This window comes from Chlamydomonas reinhardtii, chromosome 1 (assembly GCF_000002595.2).
Source record: "Chlamydomonas reinhardtii strain CC-503 cw92 mt+ chromosome 1, whole genome shotgun sequence".
NCBI lineage: Eukaryota > Viridiplantae > Chlorophyta > Chlorophyceae > Chlamydomonadales > Chlamydomonadaceae > Chlamydomonas > Chlamydomonas reinhardtii.
The window spans coordinates 1,739,718-1,759,343 of NC_057004.1; the positions used below are offsets into that span (position 1 = coordinate 1,739,718).

At 62.4% G+C, this 19,626-nt stretch overlaps 3 protein-coding genes across 3 annotated transcripts; 1 reads left to right on the forward strand and 2 right to left on the reverse strand.

Annotated features, from left to right (window-relative positions):
* CHLRE_01g009325v5 (uncharacterized protein) lies at positions 1 to 3,177 on the reverse strand. The gene is made up of 7 exons (XM_043058267.1): positions 2,772 to 3,177; positions 2,631 to 2,701; positions 2,063 to 2,439; positions 1,542 to 1,987; positions 1,138 to 1,168; positions 798 to 997; positions 1 to 553 (listed from the first exon to the last, which is right to left on the reverse strand). Exons 1-7 carry the CDS (start codon positions 2,874 to 2,876, stop codon positions 185 to 187), a joined length of 1,599 nt encoding a protein of 532 aa, XP_042928181.1. The 5' UTR covers positions 2,877 to 3,177; the 3' UTR covers positions 1 to 184.
* Positions 3,178 to 3,438: 261 nt separating this feature from the next.
* On the reverse strand, positions 3,439 to 8,417 carry CHLRE_01g009350v5 (uncharacterized protein). The gene is made up of 11 exons (XM_043058268.1): positions 8,319 to 8,417; positions 7,973 to 8,079; positions 7,573 to 7,725; positions 7,267 to 7,365; positions 6,921 to 7,028; positions 6,483 to 6,604; positions 6,097 to 6,241; positions 5,656 to 5,814; positions 5,160 to 5,345; positions 4,725 to 4,834; positions 3,439 to 4,509 (listed from the first exon to the last, which is right to left on the reverse strand). The coding sequence occupies exons 1-11, from the start codon at positions 8,386 to 8,388 to the stop codon at positions 4,476 to 4,478; spliced, it is 1,293 nt and encodes a 430-aa protein (XP_042928182.1). The 5' UTR covers positions 8,389 to 8,417; the 3' UTR covers positions 3,439 to 4,475.
* A 170-nt stretch (positions 8,418 to 8,587) lies between these two features.
* Positions 8,588 to 19,562, forward strand: CHLRE_01g009400v5 (uncharacterized protein). Its single transcript, XM_001700244.2, has 24 exons — positions 8,588 to 8,756; positions 9,112 to 9,178; positions 9,659 to 9,729; positions 9,949 to 10,068; positions 10,258 to 10,331; positions 10,671 to 10,760; positions 11,054 to 11,111; positions 11,353 to 11,442; positions 11,937 to 11,985; positions 12,515 to 12,568; positions 12,881 to 12,969; positions 13,327 to 13,446; positions 13,657 to 13,783; positions 13,950 to 14,041; positions 14,462 to 14,524; positions 14,784 to 14,858; positions 15,223 to 15,330; positions 15,535 to 15,651; positions 15,990 to 16,064; positions 16,446 to 16,575; positions 16,721 to 16,820; positions 17,039 to 17,145; positions 17,418 to 17,545; positions 17,839 to 19,562. The coding sequence occupies exons 2-24, from the start codon at positions 9,169 to 9,171 to the stop codon at positions 18,136 to 18,138; spliced, it is 2,247 nt and encodes a 748-aa protein (XP_001700296.2). The 5' UTR covers positions 8,588 to 8,756; positions 9,112 to 9,168; the 3' UTR covers positions 18,139 to 19,562.
* Positions 19,563 to 19,626: the final 64 nt, after the last annotated feature.

Sequence of the window (19,626 nt, forward strand, 5' to 3'; positions counted from 1 at the left end):
AGTAAGCCGCCGTTACAAGGCAGATGCGCATCGGCGATGGTCAGCCCCAGCAGCCACTCGCAACACCACGACACACAGATTCATCACGGTACCGTCCGTCCGTACTGCTTATGTACTGCACCCGCACGGCCGCAACCACCACCGCCAGCAAGCTCAGCCCAAGGTAACGCCTACACGGCAATCCCTACGACGCGCCCGCGAGTGCCCTCAGCGGGACTGCCAGGGCGACCGGCTGCTGCGCGGGCGGCTGCTGTTGTGGCCGCCCGCGCCCACCACGCATGGCATCTGGCGCCAGCACTCCCGCCGCCAACCCGTGGGGGTGGGGCTGGTGCCGGAGCTGTTCCTCTGGCTGCTGCTGCGCCTCTAATGATTCTGTTCGATGCGGCGTCTGCTGCGGCTCCTGCAGCAGCCGCAGCTCCTGCTGCTGATGTTGCGGCGGCGCTTGCCGGCGCCGCAGAATGGGCTCGGCGCTGAACTGGGGCATCCATGCCCGCCGCATGTGGCGAGAGGTGTTGGGTCCGGAGGCGTGGAGCAGGGTGTCTAAGAAGACCACCTGTGCGGGGGCCAGGGCAGGTCGGGGCGGAGAGGGGGGCATCGTGGGTGGGTGCCAGCGCAAAGCCACGTCGCGTGCTCACCCATGTGCGCTAGAGCAGCACAAGGGGTGCACAGCGCGTCCCTATTCCTATCGAAGGCAGGGCAGCATCTGAAAGTTAGGCTACGGAGGCTGCGGCACGGAGCACGCGATCGAGCGGCAACTGCAAGGCCGCCTTGTTCCGCCGCCCATGTGCAACACTCACCACGGTGCCAGCGGGCACGAGCAGAAGCTGATGCGGCGCTGCCGCAGCTGTAGCTGCCGAAGGCGCCGCGCCCGCCAAAGCACAAGCACAAGCGTCGATCCCCGCGCCGCCGCCTTGCACACCCGCCACAGGCGCCGCAGCAGCCGCGGGCGGTGCTGGGGCCAAGTGGCTGCGCGGCACAACAGCCAGCGCTCCGTTCTCTGCGGAGTGCGCAAAGGGGTGAGGCGGTTACGGCGTAGCGCAGTCACGTGGCCCTGCCCCGATGGCCCCCGGCCCCGCAAGCAGTCAGCTTGCACAATACCCTGCAGCTCACACGGGCACCTCCGGCCCACCCGCCCACCTGCATCCATGTCATCAAGAGCCGCCCAGACCTGCAGCGAGGGCGGCAGGGCGGGGGCGACCACAAGGTGGGGCAGCAGCAGCAGCAGCAGCAGCAGCAGCAGCAGCAGCAGCAGCGGCAGCAGCGCCTCCCTTCCCGACAACGCATCCGACGCATGCTCCCAGACTTTCCAGGCAACACCGGCCGCGGCAACTAATGCCCGACGTCGGCGCGGCATGGCCTGCTTCCCAGCGGCGACGCGCGCCCTGCCACGCGCGCCGTCACCGACAACACGCCGCGCGCGTGTGACCACGACCAAGACCATGACCGCAGCGTCCCGTCCACGGTCCTCCGCAGCCACACACTGCCAGGGACCCACATCTCCCACCCCCACACCGCGGCCACACCGGCCACACGCCACTCACAGATATGTAGGGGCTGTACTGGAACTCGGGCCGCCCCCGGCACCAGTCCGAGTCGCGGTGCCAGCCGAACGCGCAGCGAGCCGAGCTGCGTGGCGGCTTGATAATGAACTGCTCATTGAACAGGTAGGGGCCCCCGCCACTGCTGCTACTGCCGCTACTGCCGATGCCGCTGCTGCTACTGCCCTCGCCATTATTGCGGCTACTGCAGCTGCAGCCGCACGTGCCGCCATCGCCGCTGCAAGTACCGGTATTGCTAACCGACCCAGCAGCGACAGCACTCGCCACCTGCTGCGCGCAGCTTGTGTCTGAGGGCAGCGGCGGCAGAATGCCGCCCCCGCCCTCGCCTCTGCCGCAGCCGCAGCCGCCACGGCATGCGGCTGCCCCCGCACTAGCAACCGCGGGGTGCCTGCCGCCCCCTGTCGCAGCAGCCTCGTAAGGTGCCGCTGCTGCACACGCATGGCCATCAGGCGTTGCCGCGATGCCGCCGTGTGCAATCTGGTCCGCAGCAGCCTGTTCCGCACCGTCGGCGTCTTTACCGCTGTCGCCAGCGCCGGCTGCTGGCATGCCGACGCCTGCAGTCCCAGGCCCAGGCCCAGCCCCAGCCCCAGCCCCAGCCCGGAGGTGAGGCTGGCTGAGCACCTCCAAGGGAAAGCCCAGTGCGGCGCAGACCAGCGCATGCAGCTTGGCACAGCCCATCAGGCCAAGCCCGGGCAGCCGCATCGCAGACGAGCCAGCCTGCAGCATGGCCATGTGCGCGGCGGGCGCTGCTGACGCTAGGCCGCCGCCCGCCAGTACGGGGTTGCGGCCCCAGGCGCCTTCCTGGCCTGAGCATCCCGGGGCTGTTAGTTCTGCTGGCAAGCAGCTGTAAGCGGGGCGCACCACCTCGAAAACGCAACCCCTGTGAGGCGGTAAGATGCAAGGGTGTGTGTGTGTGTGTGTGTGTGTGTGTGTGTGTGTGTGTGTGTGTGTGTGTGTGTGTGTGTGTGTGTGTGTGTGTGTGTGTGTGTGTGTGTGTGTGTGTGTGTGTGTTTCAGCCCTGATGGCGGGCACGAGAAACATCAGCCAACAAGGGGAGGCGGCAACCATTACCTGCTTGCTGCAATTGACTCGCTGTCACCGTGGTCATACGCTCCGCTCGCCTCCAGAACGTGCTCGGCCTCCTGTCAAACGCGTCAGTTTGGCCCATGATACTATGAATCAATCAAAACACGTTGCATACTTGAAGCTTACATATCGCAGCTGGTCTAGCTCGTTTTCGTCGAAAAAGCGGGGTAGCACCGCGTACCCGTTTATGCATAGCTCGGCTCTTACGCCTAAGAAATTCATAGCAGACATTGTAAATATTTAATCTCGATAACAATGATACGTAACCTAGCTCTGATTGCACCTTCCCGCCAAAAGTTTTGGCGGGAAGGTGCACCACCTCTTCGATGAGCAGGCGAGCTTCCGGCATGGCAGCTGCCTCGGCAGCCCCTCGGCAGCCCCTAGCCTTTAGTGCCTTGGCCGTGAGCTCCAGCCAGGTGGCTTGCTGGCTGCACTGGTATGAGTCTTCAAGACTGGTTGGAGCGGAACACGTGTGTAAAAAGTAAGCCCGCACGGCGTAGGCCAGGAACGCCAACGTTGAGGAACGCTGGGGTTGAGTGCACCACACGAGTGCACCAGTCGAAAGGAGATTGATAGGCTGATGCGGCTTTCCCAGCTGCCCCTACTTCCAGCCCCCACACCCCTCCTGCCCAATGCTGCCACAAGCGATTCCCGACCCAAACGCCCAAACCGCCCTCTGCAACCCCCCACCCGCTTCCAGTCGGACAACGCGCCAACTGTCGCCTTCATCGACACTTCGCAACTGGTCGCTGGTAACAACCCCTCGCTCCCGGGGCTCGTGCGCGGTACCACACGCCTTCTGTTGTTACATAGCGGACAGTAAAGCCCGCATGATCCGTGCATCTTGTTCACAACCTCCCTGACTCTCCCACAACGCCCGATGCTCTCAACGTCAACCCTGCCCCAATGCTCTCAATCAGCATGCATCCCTTCCCTGTTGCGCAATCTCCCAAGCAAGCCCCGTCATTGGCGTGCTCCGGCCTCCGGGTCAAGAGTAAGTCCGAATTATAGTAAAAGGCAGCTGCGGGCGCAACGAACCATGCATGTGCGTGTGTGCGTGTGGGGGAGCATGCGCGCCCTCAATGGACAGGAATCGAGGCGAAACCCACCCTCAGACTGCATGCCTCCACCCACACGCGCTTGATCGATCCTCTGAGCAGTGCAGATCGTACGTACGTAGCATAAATCCGGTTTCCCACAGACGCAATTACGTATCGCTACTCCTACTCCCGACACTCACCCTGCCACACACACACACACACAAAGCTGGCCCGCCACTCCCATCCACAAACCGAACCGAGACGCCACCAGACAAGTGCTCCCCGGTCAAGAGACAAGGGGCTGAACCCCTCCACAGTCTGAGGCCGAACAACCTCATCGCCCGGACATAGCCGGGGTCGGTTTCCACAGGCACATAGCCAAACCAGGTGCCTAGCAATCCAAACCGCCACCAGAAAAGCATCGCTGCCATCCGCCCCCACTCATCATAGGTAATACTGTACTCTCCCATTTGCCATGGGCTATTACTTACTTGCCACGGATCTCGTGTTTGGTCTCCATCCGCATCATCCCGGGTCCGAACAGTATGCTATCCGCACGCTGCAATGTGGCACGCCGCCAAGCGGCCCCTGCGCCGTGCTACAGCCGCTTGCTGCCTGCTCCGTGCTACAGCCTGCCTTCCTGGGCACTGCGGCGGCTGGGTCGGTCCGCCCTGCCGGCGCAGCACAGCGCTCTGCCGTCCACCAGCTGCTCTTACTTCGGGCTGCCCTCCGCGCCGTCCGGAAGGGGTGGCGGCGGGCAGCAGCAGGCGGGGGCGGCTGCCGTGTGCGTCTAGCCGCGCGGAGCGACGTGCTGCTGAGTAATGCTGCAGGCCAGTCGGGGACAAGGGGCGGGAGAGGTTGGTTCCTTGAACACACACACACACACACACAATGGGTGAAGCACGCACACACGTCACCCACACACACGACCCGGCAACGCCCACTCCACCCGCAGGCTCAGGCCCTGTCTAGCACAGGGCAATGCCTTGCAGCCCCCACGCCGCCCCCCACTCCGCCCCCCATGCCGGCCCCCACGCACCAGTGCACGTTTCCGGCGTTGAGCAGCACGTCGCGGCTGTGCACGCCCACCACCTTGCGGCCGGGGTAGGCCTTGGACAGGATCTCCAGTGCCAGCTCGTCAGACTTGGACTGTTGTGGGTGGTGGGAGGAGGGAGGAGGGAGCAGGGAGCAGCGAGGAGGCAGAGGTGGGCAGCGAGGTGTGATGGGCATTTTGGGGAGCTGGTAGGCAAGGGCGGGTCCAACCATGGCGACTGCCCACCTAAGAGCCACTGACCCCCAGCAAGCAGCAGAGCTGCAGACCTTTCCAGCGGCAATGCACGTATAACACACACACACTGTTCACACACACACACACAAACACACATACCCACATACCCACATACACACACTACACACACACACACACACACACACACACTACGCACACTTCACACACACACGCGCGCGCACGCACCTGCGCGCCGCCGAACTGCGGGCACACGATGCCGCCGTTGGCGATGTAGTGGTTGATGTAGCTGGCGGCCAGGCGCTCGCCGGCCACGCGCGGCACGTAGCCCTTCTTGGCGTGGTCGGGGTGCATGCCGTTGGCCTCCTTGAAGGAGCGGAACATGCCGGGCGTGGGCGCGGGCAGCTTGATCACCTGTGCAGGTGTGGGGTGGAGGCGGAGGAGGGGCCGTGAGGGAGAGGGCAATGAGGTGGGGTTCGAGGGCTATGGGTAGTCCAGGTGGGTGCGAGGGCACGGTGTGAGGGCTAGCTGAAGCTTGGGTGTGGAATGTGTGCGGCACGCAGACAGGCCAGGGCGTGCCGCACATGCCGGCACGACTATTGCTGTCCACAGTCCAACCATCTATCCAGAGGGCTACGGCATCCGCTACACCTGCGACCCGCCCACCCCCCAAACACACACGCGCGCGCTATATTCTCCGTGTGCTCTGCGCGCTCGCGCTCACCTTGATGCGGCGGCCCAGGGCGTCCTCGGTGTTCTCTAGGATCTCCAGGTTGCGCGCCGACACCTCGTGCTGCGGGTCGTTGGGGTCGTCGCACCAGGACAGCAGGATGGTGCCGGGCTCGGAGAAGGTGGCCATGTTGTCCACGTGCCCGTTCACCACCTGCGCGTAAGCGAAGCAGTGTGTGTTAAAGAGCACAAGGAAACATTACGCGTAGGACAGTGTATGCGTGTGTGTGTGTGTGTGTGTGTGTGTGTGTGTTTGTGTGTTAGGAAAGCACAAGGGGAAAGGGTCGACACTGCACGAGGAAGCGCGAACGTGTGCTGCGTTTGGCGTGAGAGAGCACAAGGTCAGGAAACGTGCACGCATGTGTGTGTGTGTGTGTGTGTGTGTGTGTGTGTGTGCGTGTGTGTCCCGCCTGCCTATAGCTACGGGTGCACTCACGTGGTCGTCTCCCATCATGCCCTTCCACAGCCAGATGATCTTCTCCAGCCCCAGGTACTCCTTGAGCATGCGCTCAATGCCCTCCTTGCCCAGGTGCGGGTTGCGGCTGGGATGCAGCAGGCACTCCTCAGTCACAACCAGCGTGCTGCCAGGCGAGGGGCAAGGATGGAGGTCGTAGCCACGGGAGGGGAGGGGAGAGCAAGGGAGGGGAGAGCAAGGGGGGGAGGTGGAAGTGGGCACGTGAGAGATGTGGGCGGTAGGGGGTGGACGGGTAGGGTGGGGTGGATGGGCTGGTCACACACACCGTGGCTGGGTGTACATGACCACACCGACTGCTACCAGCACAGCGATCCTCGTGCAGCCTCGTGTGTGTGCCACTGACTCACCCCTGGCCGTCCGAGTGGATGGAGCCGCCCTCCAGGTGCAGGGGGCACTCGAAGGCCTTGAGGCCCGCCCAGTCCAGAATGGCGCGGCCGGCGGCGTGGTCCTTCTGCCACTCAGGCATCATCTGGGTGGGTGGGTGGGGATGGGTGGGGTGGAAGCAGGTGGGGAAGGTGGGTTGCAGCAGCCAGGTAAAGCCGCGAGCAGAGCAGCGGTACGCGGACGCAGTGTATTGGCGGCAGTGCAGCAGCCCACCGCGCATTCCGACCGGGTGCAGCGCATGCATGCACGTACAAGCCCGTCCGCCAAGGGCGCGCTACCACGCGTGCCGCGCTACCCTCTCCCTCCGCATCTCTCCCTGACTCCCTCCCTCCCTCCCCACCCCTGACTCCCTCCTCCACCTGACTCCCTCCCCCTGACTCCTCCCTCTCCCTCTCCCTCACCGCGGGCAGGCCCAGCTTCTTCTTGCCGGGCGCGCCGTAGCAGTCGTAGTCCCAGTGCACGCCCGCCACCTCGCGTTTGCCGGTCTTGGGGTCGTCGCGCACCACACACTGAGGCGACAGGATGCAGGCAGGACAGGGAGGCGGGAGGGGGGTTGTTTGCACCATCCAATGGGAACCATAAGTAAGAGGCACAGGGGGCGCGACAAGGGGAAGGGAATTGGCCGAGCCCGGTGGACCGGGGGGGGAGGCAGCGGGAGGACAGGGGCCTGCCAAGGACCGGGTGGCAGGCAGCAGCGTTGCGAGTTCACTAGGGCAATGTACTGAACAAGACATGTACACAACTCACGGTTGGGCCCCAGTCGCGCAGCCAGCCATCCTCGATGGGCATCTCCACCACCGTGACGCCGCTCACGCCGCGGAAGTGGTTGCGGGCGGACTGGATCGACTGCGCGGGGGAAGAAGAGAGGTGGGGAGGACGGCGGCAAAGGCAGAGCGAGCGGGTTAGGGTGGGGCGCTGAGAAGAGGGAGCTCCAGCGTGGTGGGAGCGGGACGCTCTGAGACGCGAGACAGGACGGGACTATGATTGGGTGTTTACGGGAGGGGGTTCTGAGTGACCGGGGATGCCATCCGAAGTTCGGGTCATGACACGTACCGAGGGGTCGGCGAACATCCAGACGGGCTCGAACTCGCTGATGGCCTTGGCGATGGCGGCGTACTGCTGCTGAGCAGGCTTGGCGTTCTCGCGCCACAGGTAGGGGCTATAAGGCCAGCCCATCCAGCAGCCCACGTGCGGCTCAAACTCGCCCTGCAGGTGGAGGGCCAGCGTCACAGCGAGACAAGACAAAACACACGAGAGCGGGAAAGGCAGTGGCCAAAACCGATCACGTGGAATGGTTTTGGCTAGACACAAAGGCTGCTGCCAGGCATCTCGATCAAGCCCCGAGGCACCCTTCGCAACATAGGTTCGCTGGCAACGGAAGCCAGAGCGAAAGAGAGACAGCAGGACCGATTCCTCAACCGTCGCGAGACAGGGAGACAGCTGTTAAACTTACCGGCATAGTGTAGCCCAGGCTTTTGGGAGTTGCCTCAGAGGCAGCCGACGCCATGCCAGCCATGTTCTGCGCGTTGGCAGCAACGAGGCCCATTCCGCCTGTCGCGCCTGCGTGCGTGGAAGGTTCATACCGCGTGCTCAAGCCATGAACGAGTATGCAGTACCACGTGACTCTACAAAAGCCGGATGAATGGGTAGAAGACGACCGGCGCGACCGAATCTTCATCTTCATCGCGTAAACCGCGTCGCCAGCACGGGGACTAACATCGACCGAGCCACAGGTAGCAGAATAACGCGAGCGTCCATTCAAAATTCCCGATCAGCATCGAACACGCGCCAGGACTCACCGGCAGCACCGCCCATGGCCTTGGCAGCCACCTGGCCTGCCAGACCCAGCGCCTTGGCAGTCTTCAGCATGGTGACGTGTATATTGGACTAAGTACCCAAGTTAGGTTTCAGTGGGGAATGTGTTACGCGTTCGCAACGGCCTGCTTTATACCGCTTTGCAGGGACCGCCGCGTACGGCGTTGACCCCTCGCTCCGATCCACAAATTCGCTCCAGGGCGCCAATTGCTGATGCGTCAATTGCATCCATAAACTTGCAATCGTGCAAATAGTAAAGCACAAGTCACTTGGGCATCGACGTTCAAAGTAGTCCAGCAGCATTTCAGCTGGTCGGTTGGCTGAGCACGCACGTGAAGTAGTTTCAGTTCGAGGTGACATTTTCTAGATTGCTGGAGTTTACTGGGTCACTTAGTCAAGCGCAACGCACCGCACGAGACGCGGTAAGCGAGGCGACGCGGGCGGCGATATCTTACTTGCATACTAGGGTTTCAACTTTGCCTACAGCACCGAACTTTGCAACCATACAGAATGTTCTTGTGATCGACTGGGACGTCAAGGATTACGGCTAAGGGTCTTTGGGGCCAGCGCGCAAGCCACGGCGTTCGGCCAAGGGCTTCCATAATCGGCAATGAGGGAATTTACAAAAACTACGCCCCGACCGCGCGCTGAGCTTTGTGACTAGAAATAAGGCTCTCAGCATTCTGCGTCCATAATCCAATGGTTTGGGTGGCCTGGCGCGAAGTTCACTACAAGACATTTACGAAAGCGCCCTTTGCCTCGCCCTAACTTCTGCAGGACTTCTTCGCTGAGCATCTTTTCGAGTACGCCCAAGCGACGTAGCACTACTATACAATGAGCGATCGTAAGTAATGCGAAAGCAAGGCAGTACGGGAGTCATCGGCGTTTTAGTGACAACCCTAGTTGCTCGTGCATCGTGGCGCCACACCGATCGACCAACCATTGCGGCATACTTCACAGCGCCGCCTCCTTGTCGCAAGTCCTCGTGGCAACACGGGGCTTGGGCTGGGCCTGGGGTTGCGACGTGCGCCCCTTTGCATTACTCCAAGACGAGAATGGTTTTCGCTGGCACGCCATATGCTCTGGGACACTAGTGACGGGCGGAACGCACCTAATCTGCCTCAACGTGTTAGCGGCCCAGCCATTCAATCCGCTAATGTGCAAGTGCCGGTTTCTGTGCTGATTCCAGGCTGACGAGTTTAAGTGGCACGGGTCTGCAGAAAGCATGTGTTTCAGTGTTTGCCCAGAGTTTGCCTTTCCGGACTATGCGACACTCCCCTTGGGTTACCCAAACAACAACGTCCTGATCCCCGCTGGCACACAGAAACCTACTGCACAGAGGAGAACTTCGAGATATCTCCTGGCGTTTTCACGCATGGCCTCACAGTGGAGGAGGTGAATCCTCGTTCGTGGATGCACATCCTAGGCATGTTTGCGCAAGGGCTCGGTTGAGCGGCGTCCCAGTCAGCGCACACTTGGCTCGGCGGGGATTTTAGGCCGGGTGGGCACACACAAGTCTGTCGCTTGCTGCACATTGCTGTGTGCGCACCCGCCCCACTCACGGTCTGTGTCAAACCTTTCCTTTGGGTGCTCTCCTAACACTGAAACACACAGGTCAACGCCCAGTATGGCTGTTGCCAGAAGTTCGTGTGCAACATCCCCTGCCCCCAGCCCTTCGACAACTCGGGTGTGGCCGTGCAGTACGGCATCCCCGTGGCGGTGGTGTCCTTATCGGTGAGCGCGTGGAAGGTGTATGCTGGGGAGCAGGGGTTTTGGATCCGTGCCTGCTGTGGTTTGGATCCCGCATGATTCCTTGATTCTGGGCCCCATCCACGAGGCTGGACAAGGCATGAGCGATTGAGCGCGAACCCCTGTGTCATCCCCCATTGGCCCCGCGTTTCCGCTCATCGCACACGCACGCAGTGGTTCATCATGGCCCTCGTCATCGCGCGGTTTGCGATCAAGGGCTCCGCCAAGGCCTTCTTCGTGTGCAACAGGTGCGTGTGTGTGTGTGTGTTTGTGTGTGTGTGTGTGTGTTTGTGTGTGTGTGTGTGCGTGTCGTAGCCCGTACGCCCGTGCGTGCGTGTTGGGCGAGCGGGCAAGCTGCCGGTCGTGGGGGACCCGGCTGGTCGTGGGGAGCCCGCGCGCGCGCCCGGTGCCTCAGCCGCCGCCGCACGCTGCCGCCCCCCAAGGAGCCATGCCCCCGCCCCTGCACTGCACGCCCAATGCCCCCCATGCAATGCACGTTCAATGCATGTGCAACACGCACATGCCCATGCGATGCCGCCTGCACGCGCCCACCACGCACGCACACACCACGCACACACACCTCGCAGGACTCTGCCGCTGTATGTGGTGATCTGCGCGCTGCTGGCTCAGGGCCTGGACAGCAACGCCACCCTGGGCAACGTCATCAGCGCCTACAAGTGAGTGTGCGCACGGGTGGTTTGCAAAGGTAGTGCAGGTGGTGGGGTGGGGATGGGGCGGCGGCGGTGGGGTTAGGTCGGGCCGTGGTGCAGTCGGGGCGTAGTTGCGTTGCATGTCGCAGCAGTTGCACACTGGGGCCTCCTGCTACATACCAGCAGCAGGCTCACGTCACCGCCGGCGGATGTTGATTGGCCTCGGCGGCGTTCCCATGATAGTAACGGAGCATACCTATTTTACTGCGCCTGTTCGGCCCGGATTAACACCCACCCTGTCTTGCTGCTGGTGCGCGCAGGTATGGGTTCTGGGACGGGGCGGTTCTGCCCATTGGTCTGGGCATCTCACTGGTGCTGGTGAGTAGCAGGTGGAAGTTGTCGGCCTCGCATGTCACGTGCAACACACACACACACACACACACACACACACACACACACACATACTGATCCGCCCACATCCCATCATGCCCCACACGTGTTCATGTCCATCCGCAACCCACCACCACCTGGCCACCAGCCACTGCTACGCACTGCACTCACCGGTCCCCGTCACTGCTGCCGCCACCCCACGCCGCCTACCCTCCACCCTCTTTATCAGAACGGCATCTTCCTGGCGGCCCCCATCAACCGCATGGGGCTCTTCACACTGCCCGAGCTGTACGCGCGCAAGTACGGGCCGCTCATGGAGGTGAGGCGGCGGGGGCGAGTGAGGGAGGAAAAGGGAAAGGGAAAGGAGGCGGGAGAGGGGGCGGGGGAGTAAGGCGAGTAAGGACCGCCCAAAGGTGAGGGGGCGGGCGGGAAGGGGATGGGGGTGTTCTCGCCAAGCCTAGCAAGCAATGGGAGACACGATGAAGCAGGACACGACGAGCTGAACCGTCAGAGGAGGGGTAGAGGGGCAGGCGCATGCATGAAGCGAGGGGGAGGGTGCAATCGAGGGGTTTGTTATGTCAAGGCGCGGTGCGTGTGGCGTGCTGCGGCATGCGTGACGACGGCTTTGGCATGGGATTGCATGAGGAAATCATGAACGGGGCGGCGTTACGTGGGCATGGGGTTGCAAGAAAGGAATGATGAACGGCAAGCGCAAAGGCTGAAATCTGCACGTATGGGTCCAATCAGGCTAAGACCGCGAGGACGCTCACGTAACAAGTGTACACGCACGCACGCACGCACGTGTGTCCACAGGTCATTGTGTCGTGCATCGAGATCTGCTCCTTCCTCTTCCTGCTGGCTGGTGAGTTGGGCGCGAGCAACACAAATCGCCAGGGCAAGGGCCGGCCATGTGCGCACGCACGGCATGGCACGCAGCGGCCGACACGTGGACAAACCGGGGGGGGGGGGAGCGCGCGCCTGCGTTGCTGTGTGTAAATAGCAGGAGGCCACCCAGCAGTACCGATACCTCCACAGCGCATGACACCCCGTGGCCAACAAAGATCATGAGAGGCTGCGGGCGCTCCGGAGGGTGTGAGGGCCCGACGGCTGTGCCGCTCAGTGCGTGTGCTAGGAGCTTACAGGTTCGGGCGCAGCCCCGTCGTCTCGAACAGGAATCGCTAGTAGCGAAGTGTCTCGTAACAACCGGCCAAAGCACTGGGCGTGAGGTGTCTGATTATCGGCGCCAGCAACCGCGCTCCCATGCACTCTCATGTGGTGCGGGCGCCTTGCTTGCTTGCCTACGTACCATCCCATCCGCCCTCCATACCACGTGTGTGAGCGTGTCTGACTGGCTGGCTGCCTCTCGCTCTGTGTACTTGTGCGTCTCACAGGCAACTTGGTCGGTATCTCGCTGGTGCTGTCCTTCTGCTTCGGCCTGGCCAAGGGTGGGTGCCAGCGAGCGGCGGGGTGCCATGTGTACCGTACACACAGCGGCGGCCTGCCACTACCTGCTGTGATGACCTGCCGCCCACGCCTGGGAATAGTGATGTCGGGAGGGGTGCTGCCAGCTGGGAAGACGTGGGAACGCCGCACACGTCCGACTATGGGAACAGGAGCATTCAGGCTTATCCCCCATATCATGCCGTGTCATCTGCCGCCGGCCCTTCAGCGGCCGCTGGGACCCCCGAACCACCGGTAACCCACGCGCACGTGAGCCACGCACGCAACACGTGTGCGTGTGCTTCCTGCTTTTGCAGGCGTTTCTCTTGCCATCGCGGGTGTGGTGCTGGCCCTGTACTCGGGCTCTGGCGGCCTGTTCTCTGTGGCCCTGACCGATGTGCCCCAGGTGCGGCGCGGCTAGCTAGGGCGGTGGCCATGGGTTCACGTAGCTAGGGCGGCGGCCATGGGTATACGTAGCTAGGGCGGCGGCCACAGGTGTACGTAGCTAGATAGAGCGGCGGCAGCAGGTTGTTGGCCTGCATGTCAGACGGACCCGCTGTGTGCCGTGCGCCTTTGTTGGCTGCTGGAAATGAATCGTGTCGGTCATTACTCACGTTGTGGTGCACTCGGTTGCCCACTGTTCACCCGGCGGTAACACCTGCACGGTATACGTCCGCACACGCCCGCCCGCCCGCCCGGACACACACACACACACACACACACACACACACACACACACACACACACACACACACACACACAGGTGATCGGCGGCTTCACGGCCTTCATCGCGACCACCATCTACGTCTTCACCCACGACCCACAGCCCCACGCCGCGCCGCCCTCTCTTGGCTTCGCGCTGGACCTGGGAAACAACGTCACGGTGCGTGTGCTGTCTCGCTCGTCGTCGCGGCGGCGGTGGCGAGGTGGATGCGCTCACAACATACACAGCACCTGATTGCCATGGTCAATGGCGTGCTGACCCTGCATCACGCAATCCCCACACCGCTTCGCCCATTCCCCTGCTGACACCCAGCGCTCCCGCCCACCGGCATTCACCCACACAAACACACACGTACATGCGCAAACACAGGCCATCACACCCGGCTACGCTGGCCCCCTGGACTGCGTTGACCCCGTCACCAACGCCTCCACCTGCGACAACTACGCCTACCCCGTGGGCGACCAAATCATTTGGCCCAACGCCATGACCAACTTCGGTGAGAGGCTAAGAGCAAACACAAAGACAGGAGCACACACCAGCAACCGCAATCATACATCAGCACTCCTGCATGCACGGACGCGCGCATATACGTACGGCTTGCTAATGGCCCTGCTGGTGACATCCAACCCGCTGCTCGCGGTGGTGCTGCTGCATGCGTGCAGACGCCTACGCGCCCTTCCCCAACGCGCTGTTCTTCAACTGGGTCACCATGTTCGTGCTGGGCCTGGGCAACCTGTGCGCGCTGGACTTCCAGGTGGGCGGCAGGTGGCGATGGGCACAGTGGTGTGTGTGTGTGTGTGTGTGTGTGTGTGTGTGTGTGTGTGTGTCTGTGTGTCTGTGTGGCTTCGGCTCCATTATGTAGCAGATGGGATGGGTGTGCCCAACGGGCGTTCTGGGTGTGCCCAGCGGGCGTTTTGGGTTATCTGGTGCTACTCGGGCCGCGCACTGCCCCCGTGCACGACTGCTGCTGGGTCTATCTGCCGCCGTCTGGGCTGGTCGCCTGTCAGCTCGTGTGCCGTGTGTGGCGTGCATGTCATTGTACCTATCCATTCGCTGGCTGGTAATAACGTACATGGGTGTGTCGGGCGGTGTGGTCACCTCTGTTGCTTGCCTGACCCTCCTCAACCACGCCCTTGACCATCCACATCCACACCTACCCGTGCTCGCTCTGCAGGCGCGCTGCATGGCCTCCAAGACGCCCAACACAGCGCGTATCGCGAACCTGGTGGCCGGGGTGGTGAGTCCGCAGATGATGGGCATGCCCTGCTGCTGGTGCATGGAGGGCACCTGGGACGCAGCGGTGTGGACTTGGGTGTGTTTGGAGGGTAGGTGCATTCCGGTTATCCAGGAACGGCGTGATGCTCTCACGCAAACAGCGACACGTGCCTCTCCTCGCCCGCTCATCACCTCGACTCTCACCCTTGCCCTCTACTACCTCGCATCTTTCTGCTGCCGCCCTACCTGCTGCTCCGTCCCTCGCTTGCTCGTGCCGCCAGCTGCTCATTGCCATCTGCCTGCCGTTCGGCCTGCTGGCCGGCCTGGCGCGCAAGTACTTCGGACCCGACTCACCGGTGCGTGTGTCCTTCATTGGGCGTTTGGGTGGGTGCCCGCGGTTGGGTAAAAGGTTTGCAGTCTTTGCACAATCGGAAACGGAATGAGACGAACCCACCATGGGCGGCAGTGGCAGCACGCTGTTAGTTGTGGCGTTGTGGGTGGGAAGTGTGTGCGGGGGATAGTGCACGCGTGCGGATGACATGCGGCACTCGGTGGACACATACTGGAGCCGAAGCCACCCACCCGCACCCCCACACACACACACGCACACAACCACACATACACACACACACACACACACACACACAGTCCTGTGTGTTTCCTTTCCCGGTGTCCTCTAACGCCATGTCGATTCGCCGCCCTTGTGTTTCCGACACGCAGTACGCCGAGTTCACAGCGGACACGTGCTCCGCGCCGCTGGGCCTGCCCACGTGCGCCGAGTGGGTGCCCGAGAACCGCACGGCGCTGTTCCAACTGCTGTGGCTGCACGTGAGTAGTGGTGCACGTGCTTCCGTCAGGCGCGCGGGGCGGGCTTGCTTGCACCAGGAGCGGGGTCACACAGAGGGAGAGCCTCTGTGCGCATGTCTACCCCCTCACTCGCCCACGCTGCGCAACTTACCACAATGCGCATGTATGCTTACTTGCATGGTGCGGCACCTTTACGTGGCACCTGCTGTCAAAACGGCACCGCAGGCGCCCAAGGCTCTGGGCGCCTGGACCATGGTAGCCATCGTGACCGCCTCCATGTCCACAGCTGACGGCGCCATCCTGGCCACATCGTGCGTCATGGCGCACAACATCTGGCGCAAGGTGTGTGTGGGGGGGGGGGCGTGTGGGGGCGGGTTTGTTCCTGTTGGGTGGGGGGGCGGGTGTTGTTGATTGGGTGTGCGGTTGGGGTGTTGGAATGGTGCGTGGGGTGTTGGAATGGTGTGTAGGGGGGTTAGCTGGGGGGGGCTGTGGGTCGCCGGGACCTGGCCAGGACACCACCCGACTCGCCAGAATGTCCGCACGCGCGCCTGCCGCTGAGCTCATCACCAGCCGCCTCCTCGCCTCACCACCTGCTCGCTCCCGCTTCCCCTCCGCCCCATCGATCGCCCCCCTCCCCCCCCCCCACACACCACCACCACCACCTCCTTCCCTCCCACCAGGTGCCCAGGTGGGGCACCAGCGAGGAGAACCTGCTGTGGGTGGCCCGCATCTTCCACGTGCCCATGACCCTCACGGTGTGCGCGTGTGTATGTGTGTTAAAGAGCACAAGGAAAACATTACGCGTAGGACAGTGTATGCGATGCAGAATTACGGCCGCGGATTACCTTCAGTGTGTCTGTGTGTGTGCGTGGGGAAAGCGGGTTTCGTGTCGGGAGCGAGCGTCGCGGTAACAGGCATCTTCGGGCATCTGCGTGCGTGCAATGCGTGCCGCCTGCTGCTGCCCATGACCCCGCTCCGCGCTCTCATCTCCTCCACACAAAGCTACCACCCAAACCCAAGCAATGCATTCCTGCCTACCCCACCCCAGCCCACCACCACGATGCACCCCACCCCAATCCACCAACACCAACACCACCGCCACCATGCACCCCGCCTACACCCCCTGACCCCTGCAGGCCTGCTTCATCGCGGCGTGGGCCTACAACCCCGCCTACCTGCTGGTGGTGGCCTTTGACATCGTGCTGGCCGGCTGCCTGGTGCCGCTGCTGGCGGCCGTCTACTACCCGCGCGGCTCGCCCAACGCGGGTGGGTGCGTGCGTGTGCCACGTGCTTGTGCTGCGCACCCATTAAGTGTGTGGCGGCATACACACACACGCGTACACACACTCTGCTGTCCCTGCCGACCCACACACAAAACGCAAACACACAAACACACGAAAACCGCGCACAGGCCTGCTGTCCTGCCTGGGCGGCTCCATCCTGCGCCTCATCCTGGAGTTCACACTGCCCAAGGACGGCAGCCTGGTCATTGCCGGCAAATACGCATTCCTGTGAGTTTTCAGTCATTTGAGTCGTCTGGGTGGGGGGCGATGGGCAGGATGATATGGATAGCGCGGGTGGACGCGGAATCGCTCACCTGCAAAGCAGTGTGCAAGTAAGATGGGTAGGCTGAAATTAAGGCGGGTGTGCTCAGGTAGAGGCGTTCGCGCTAGCTTACACAAGCAAACTCACCGGGTACGGCTGTTGCTGCACAACCACAAACACACAGGTACGGCAGCGGTCTGCCCGGCCTGCCCTCGTTCATGACCATCACGCCGGAGTCCGCCGCCGCGGATGCGGGCGTGTGGAACCCCGACACCGAGGTCTGCGACCAGCGTGAGTGCCGCTGCATGGCGGGGCCGGTTGTGGCGGGGACGGTGGTCATGGTTGTGGCTGCAATGGGTGCGTGAGGTTGCCGGCCGGCGGTCAAAGCATGTTGCGACCGTCTGATGGGATTCGTTGGCAGCTCGCGCAAGATATACGCAGCTCCCATGGCCTTTGCTGCAACGGCCACCGCCGCCTGCTCATCAGGCAGTCATGCCTGATGCAACCCCGCCCGCCGACCGCTCTTTCCATCTGCCCCTCTCGCGTTCTTCACATCCCCGCAGCCCCCATGAAGGACTGGACGGGCCTGGACTCGCTGGTCAGCCCGGCCTTCTCGCTGTTCCTCTTTGTCAGCGTCAGTGTGTTTGAGCGCTACTGGCCGGGCATTGACATTCTGTTCTTCATCCCCAAGGTACGGACACCAGCTGCCTGCCCTGCACGCTCGTGCCACCAGCACCCAGTCCCAAACACTCGTCTTCCGCCCTCCTCACCTGCCCCCCTCCTCCCCCCCCCCTCCCGCGCGCCCACACGCACCCCCCGCCCCTGTTGCTTGACTACCGTACCGTGTCACAACCCGCCCTCCTCCTGCCCCATGTACTATCCTGCTGTGTCCTGGTGTCTCCACTCTCCACCTACTTTCTGACTGGGAATGGCTGCAACAACAATCCCGCCGCCCTCCTGCCTGCCCCGCACCACACCTCGCAGCCCTGGCGCGCCACCCAGCCCCTCTACCAGCTGGATCTGGACCAGCAGCAGGTCGATCCCGACAGCAGTCGCACGCCCGCGCTCGCGACCAGCAAGGCCGCCGAGGCCGCCGCCGCAGCAGCAGCCGCCAACGCCGCCGGCGTGCACCTCAAGGACGATGCGTCGGCGCACGGTGGAACCATGATGCGTGCGGCGCTGGGGCTTGACGACGACCCCATTGCCAAGGAGGTGCAGCTGACGGCGGGCGCGGCAGGGCTGCACCACCGCGCACAGCCGCACACCGGCGTCGAGGGCGTGTGAGGAGCACTGTTGGTGAGGGCAAGTCGTGAGGTTTGTGGCGGAGATGCGTGCTGCGCATGGATGGGAGTCGCGCAGCATGGTAATGCCGCCAGTCGACATAAAAGTGTATACAGCGGGAGCACGCATACCGGTACTCCCGTGCTTGCTATAGAAACTGGGTTTGATGTTGTTGTGTGTACGTGCGGGCGTGTGTGTGTGTGTGTGCGTGTGCAGTGCTCTTTCTGTCCCCTATTCTCTCTTGTGTGTACGGTAGCGGCGGCGGCACATGGGTGGGCAGCACGCATGCGTGCCAAGGCAGCTGGGCCGCGCCGGGAAAGGCTTATCCATCCAGCTTATCATCATCACCGGGGGAGTCATAAGCGTCACTTCTTGGACTCACAGTGATACTTTGGACTGTCATCAGTAATTACGTTAGCAGTAGTAACCCTGTGGGAATGGGAAAGCGGGTGTTGCAAGTGCTTGCGCTAGCCCTCGGGAACCGGACTTACTAATGACCGGCCAGAGCCGTGCCCCGTGCATGGCGCGAAGTCGGAAAGCCTAATACGGCAGTGATGGAGTGCATGTGTGCTTTCTGAGGGTGGGACCTATGCTGGAGTGCTGTGCGTGGCCTATGAAGCAGAGGTGGGGGGGGGCGGGAGCGGTTTGCCAGTCGGATTCAGTGAGGCAGCAGCAACGTGCAGGCGCGTGGTGGCCAATGCCGCTCTGGCTCATGTGGCTGCATGTCAGCTGTCGTTGATTGGGCGGCCATGTCTGGCCCCACAACAAGTGATGCTGGCAAACTAATCGCCAAATTCCCACGCACGGAGCGAGGCCATGCCTGATGACGGAGCGCTAGCTAGGGACTAAGGCAGCATCACAGACGAGCCGGGGGCTGATTTTCCTATGCCATGAAATGCTATCAGCTGCAGTACTGAATTTAAGCGCATGGCGATTTTACGCTTTTGGCGAGAAAGGTGTGTGCGCACGCGTTGGAACAGGGTACGGGGCAGGGTGGCGCAGGCCCGATGGTTGGCAAGGCACACGGTAGGGATGGGGCCCTATGGGGCTAATTTCATTTACACGGACTGACCTGCGTGTTCATTCGGTTTTGGTCGTCTCCGATACGCTGACATGGTATAATGGCAGCAGGGGAATGTGCGCGCGTGAATATCAAGGTGTGACGCTACTGCAATTTACGCTTTCCGTGATACGGCATTCTTTGTGTCGGGCACTGGTCGCTTGGGATGCGTTGCTTTCTCGGGTATGCCACTACCGCTGTAAAACAATGGTACCTAGGCACAAGCTAGCAACTGCCGAGCGCAATTCACAGCGGTATGCTCTCCTGCAGCGGGGCACGATGGCATGTGAATGCTGAATGCTTAGTCCACGAGCCATATGGATGGAGCACTGCAACCGCTTGCTGGTGGATGTAATGGCATATCTGTACCACGCAGGTAACAGGTTCAGCTGCAGCATGATAGCTTGCTGACATGACAGCAAAGGGGAATG